At 52.7% G+C, this 5,142-nt stretch overlaps 2 protein-coding genes across 2 annotated transcripts; both read left to right on the plus strand.

Annotated features, from left to right (window-relative positions):
* The first annotated feature begins 384 nt into the window (after positions 1-384).
* On the plus strand, positions 385-2,270 carry HMPREF1120_03207 (2,2-dialkylglycine decarboxylase (pyruvate)). The gene has a single exon (XM_009157264.1). The coding sequence runs from the start codon at positions 800-802 to the stop codon at positions 2,192-2,194; it is 1,395 nt and encodes a 464-aa protein (XP_009155512.1). The 5' UTR covers positions 385-799; the 3' UTR covers positions 2,195-2,270.
* A 757-nt stretch (positions 2,271-3,027) lies between these two features.
* On the plus strand, positions 3,028-4,951 carry HMPREF1120_03208 (uncharacterized protein). Its single transcript, XM_009157265.1, has 2 exons — positions 3,028-3,717; positions 3,862-4,951. Exons 1-2 carry the CDS (start codon positions 3,629-3,631, stop codon positions 4,658-4,660), a joined length of 888 nt encoding a protein of 295 aa, XP_009155513.1. The 5' UTR covers positions 3,028-3,628; the 3' UTR covers positions 4,661-4,951.
* The last annotated feature ends 191 nt before the right edge of the window (positions 4,952-5,142 follow it).

Genomic DNA, 5,142 nt, shown 5'->3' on the forward strand with positions numbered 1-5,142 from the left:
ACCCTAAATAACGCTCGATAACGACGTCGACGACGAGGTTTACCACTCTCTAGAATAATCTATAGACCGTACGAGATACGGTATTCTCTCCGATTTCTATAGTATATATAGGACTACTCTATATACTGTCAAGTGGATAGAGCGAGAGCAAATACAACAATTTTAGCGCACCTGCCAACAAGTTCAATTCGATGTGGTTCAAGTTGTTCGGGACCTCAAAAGCACATCGCCGCGATGCTCAACTTCAAGTTGGCTTGTTTCGGTGGAAGGACCATGTATGGTTGTACTTCTTCCCTTGAGACACCTGGGATGTTGCTCTGCCATACTCGCCGGCCGAAGCACTGCGACGGCTCACCATATGACACTCTCCTGCCCTAGTGTGGTGTCTTCCCAACTTACGTTCAGGTGTAACTGCGTGACCAGCTCTCTATAGTGAAATGCAGTGCCGCTTCTTGAGCTGGCGATTATCCTATCTTAGATAGCCCCAGCCAACCTGACATGCAGCTCAAGTAGTACCGCTCGAATCAAAGCATGAGTTTCGCGATAAGATATCCGGCTCAGCCAATGGGCTCCCGCATTCCCCGTCGGGTTCCTCTTTATCAAGCGACAAGAGATTCGTGGGCAAACCACATACTGTACGACTTTCCCGTCGGTGGACCAGACATCATGGTCTATATCTTGTCGCCATTGACAGACCCAGGATGAGTGTTAACAATCAGTTTGTCTATTGTTCCAGACCTGTCCTTGGTGTACCCATAACCCCAGAAGCCTAGCCGATACTCCACTTGAACTAAACACCATGGCTCCAATGCTTGAGGATAACTCGACATCTACAAACATCACCTCCAAGTCCCATGATAAGCCTACACTTTACAGCAATGTCGACGAGGAACAGCTCAAGGCCACCGCCGAAGAGCGTCTTGCCAACTATGGCACCAAATTCGAAAAGGATATCATAACAGGCAGTAAAGGCCTGTATGTGTTTACCGCAAATGGCCACAAAGTACTAGACTGGACCTCCGGGCAGATGTCATGTCTGATAGGACATGGACATCCGGAAATCGTGTCTACCATCCATGACCACGCAGCACAGTTGGACCATTTGTTTTCCGGCATGCTGTCGCCGCCAGTCATCAACCTTGCCCAACGCCTTACGTCCGTTCTACCCAAGGGGCTTGACAAGGCTTTCTTTTTGTCGACCGGTGGCGAGTCGAACGAGGCAGCCATCAAGATGGCCAAGGTGTACACCGGCAAGTTCGAGATTGTCGGGCTTGGAGCAAGCTGGCACGGAGTAACTGCTCAGGCATTGGGTACCCAATACCACTTTGGACGCAAAGGTCAGGGACCGCTAATGCCAGGAATGCACATGCTTCCACCGCCGAACTCATATCGGTCGATTTTCCGCAAGCCAGACGGCTCGTACGACTGGGAGACCGAGCTTGATTATGGCTGGGATCTGATTGACAGAGCCTCGTGTGGATCTTTGGCCGCCTGCATCGTCGAATGCATCCAGTCCTCGGCAGGCATGCATGTCCTCCCTCCTGGTTACCTCAAGGCGTTGAAGAAGCACTGCGAGAAACGCGGTATGTTGCTCATCGTCGACGAAGCTCAGACTGGCATTGGCCGCTGCGGTGACTTGTTCGCCATCAACCACGAAGATGTGGTCCCAGATATCCTGACACTGAGCAAGACGCTGGGCAATGGTCTCCCGCTCAGCGCTGTGGTTATGAGCTCCGAGATTGAGCGTGTGTGCACCGAGCGCGACTTCTGCTTCTATACCACGCATGTCAACGATCCTCTGCCGGCTGCTGTGGGAGACAAAGTTCTCGAGATTGTGCTGAGAGACAATCTGGTTGAAAACTCGCGCAAGATGGGCCAGCACCTGCGAGCCGGATTGGAAAAGCTGAAGAGCAGATATGGTTGTATAGGAGATGTGCGAGGCCGGGGTCTGATGGCAGGTGTTGAAATCGTGAGTGACAGAGAAACCAAAGCCCCTGCTGTCGAGCTTGGAAGGAAATTAGCCAATAAGATGTACGAGCTGGGCTTGTGGGCAAACCTCAGCAGTCACTCCAGCTTCTCCGGTGTGTTCAGAATTGCACCTCCTATTGTCATCACCAAGGAGCAGCTGGATCAAGGCTTGGAGATTATGGAGCGGGCCTTTAGCGAGACAGAGGGCAGTATGCCGCTGTATTGATCTCAGTCCTCGGAAATGGAGATCACAAGGTAGAACAAACATGTAGACATGAGTTATCCATCAGATCTCTCCGTCCTCTTACCTTTCTGATGTAAACAGACTCTTATCGCGCGCTTACCTGAGCAATCCCCTGCGCTGCAGTGAAGCCAACCGCGCCCAACCTCCCCGTTCCGCCGCTGCGGTGAAGCGACAAGCCCGGCAGAAATTCACTGCCGGCTCAATAATTCTGTGCATATGTATTATAGTCACGGAACTTATTACCATAACACAAAGACCCCCAGTGACCCTCCAGGGTTTCGGGTACCGACCTCCGTGGCCGAGTGGTTAACCACACGGACTTGACAACCACGAATTCTCTCGGTGCCTGAAGCCACGAGATCACTGGGCGCCCGCCGAACAAACGAACGGTCGATCGATCCCCCTGCCTCCCCGACGGAGAAGACAGTCCAGGTCATGTCAGGTACAAACTAGCACCGGCTAGAAGGCATCATGACCTCGAGTGTCGACAAAAAATTCCCTGCCTCGAAGGGAATTTACCCAACCCACAACCCCCATATCAAAGGGGTTTGTGGGTATGGTTTTTGCCGTTGTGACTTTTTGGTGGTTGCGCAAGATGATTTTGGGCTGTTTTTCCTTTGTGTGCGCGAGACCCGTGGGCAAAGAATGAAAATAGACGGGCACAAGGTGGCTGTTAGGGAGTTCCTCACATTGACTTCGTACTATGGGTTGAGATAGAGAGTTGCGGAGATCATCTAGCTTAGCTTTACATCTTGCTTTCCCTGACCAGTGACACGAGAAACTTTTGGAGTGGGAGACAAAAATGGATTTTACAGCCCTGAGTTTCAATCAGGGTAGACAAGTCGGAGTTGTCATGTTGTGTAGGAGCAGGCGACGTCTATATACTGATGTGGGTGCAACTCTATCTTATTTCTGCAACTAATCTCCGGTGATCTCATCATCGCCCGCCGCTGCAACAACAGATTCCCAGGACAGGTTGCAGAGGCGTGGACTGAACCGAGCCCTGATTACAGTGAGAAGTTGTACTTATTAGGCTCACCGTCTACCAAGATTCTGCAGCCAATACCGGCAGCCTGCTTTATTGTAGACCGTGCCAAAAGAGTCGAGAACCGTGGCCGACGAAGCCTGTTGTTGCTGCGCCACCGGCGGAACTAGTACTACAGCCGAGGAGGCTGCCTGCGTCTGCAGTGTCATAACGCCACTACTACTACTACTATCACTTCCATCTCTCGTACAATTGTGTCACTTTCTGCCCCGCCCTCCATCCGACCCCAGTACTACTACAGCTTCATCTCATCTTCATAAGTGCAACAGTGAGACTGCCGACGATCTTTCTTCCTCGTTGCGCCCATTTCGGCAGCTCTGTTCATCTCTCCCTCGTCTCATCCTTATCAATCAGAAGCCCCTTTCTATTTGATGGCCGACTTCGTACCGCCTCCAGGGCCGCCGCCGCCGAAAGTCCCGGAAGGCTGGAAGGCAGTCTGGAACGACCAGTACAAAGAATGGTAAGCATGCACCCTTTCAGCGCATACCACAATCACTAGCAGGCCGAAGTTTTGCTGGGACGCTGTCGGCCTGATGCATCCTCCGCCGTCCCTTCCTGAACCTGGCAATTCACAATGTTCTGAGATAAACTGACACAATCCCAGGTTCTACGTCAATCTGTACACGAAACAGTCGCAATGGGAGAAACCAACCGAACCAGCCCGACCACCCAACTCCAGCCATGACGACGCACCGCCCGGGGTTCCGCCTCCATCCTATTCGGCCGGCGACAACGCGCCTCATGCCTCAGACACGAAACGACCACTAGAATCCAACAACCCATACAACGGGCAACGTCGGGACGGCGAAAGCGACGAACAATACGCCCGACGTCTCCAAGACGAGGAAAACAGCAAACACAATCGCGGCGCCGCCGACGAGTTTTACAATAGCGGCACAGCCAACCCACCAGGAATCCAGGGCGGATACCCCGGGGCACCCGGTTCCTCATCTTCTTCACTTCCCCCGCGTCCCGAAAGTAGCAGTGGCAGTGGCAAATCCAAGGGATTCCTGGGCAAACTGCTCGGCAAATCTTCGTCCAGCTCGCATTCTCAACAACAATACGCGGCTGCCGGAGGATATCCCGCGGGCTATGGACAACAACAAGGCTATCCCCCGCAAGGCGGATACTATCCACCCCAGGGCACGTATGGCGGATATCCCCCGCAAGGGTATCCTGCCGGTTATGGTGGCGGCTACGGCGGCGGTTATGCGGCTGCACCTCCTAGAAGGACTGGTGGCGGCCTGGGCGCGGGCGGGGCCGCGGCTTTGGGTCTGGGCGGTGGTTTGCTCGGTGGCATGATGTTGGAGAGTGCAATTGATGCTGGCGACGGTGGTGATTACGGCGGCGACGGAGGCGACTTTGGTGGTGATGGTGGAGACTTTGGGGGCGGTGACTTTTGATCTGAGGTCCAAAGCAGAGGTGTCAAGCTGTCCGGCGAGGCGCATTACAACTATTCTTTTCTTGAGGCTGGCTTGAACTTGGACCGGTATTGCCGAACTGAAAAGCAGGGCAATCAGTACATGACTGCGTAGGAGCAAGAGACTGCAGTGCAGATTGTCCTCCGCACACGTGCAGCCACGAAGCGAAGCCCAAGGGACAGACATAGAAGGCATGAACTGTTAGGGGTGATCGATCCCCAGATTGTCACGAGTAGTTAACAAGCAAATGATTCAATGATTAGATTCAACGGAGTTTCCAGCGTCTTGGGACTTACAAGACTTAGCTCAGTCGACTTATATTAGACTGTGCTGATATCTATGTGGTTGAGTAGTACAACACTGGCATCCTTTAAGGAGCTACAATACTGCACAGCTGTACCTCAGGCTGCCTAATAGTACCTCACCTTACCTGAGCTTATTAGATTTGGTACTGGAATAACAAC

The sequence above is a fragment of the Exophiala dermatitidis genome (assembly GCF_000230625.1).
Source record: "Exophiala dermatitidis NIH/UT8656 unplaced genomic scaffold supercont1.3, whole genome shotgun sequence".
In the NCBI taxonomy this organism is placed as follows: Eukaryota; Fungi; Ascomycota; class Eurotiomycetes; order Chaetothyriales; family Herpotrichiellaceae; genus Exophiala; species Exophiala dermatitidis.

Coding starts and splice junctions, on each gene's coding strand:
- HMPREF1120_03207 (XM_009157264.1), top strand. CDS start 800: ATGGCTCCAATGCTTGAGGATAACTCGACATCTACAAACATCACCTCC.
- HMPREF1120_03208 (XM_009157265.1), top strand. CDS start 3,629: ATGGCCGACTTCGTACCGCCTCCAGGGCCGCCGCCGCCGAAAGTCCCG. Junction 3,718..3,861: donor AACGACCAGTACAAAGAATG/GTAAGCATGCAC, acceptor ACACAATCCCAG/GTTCTACGTCAATCTGTACA.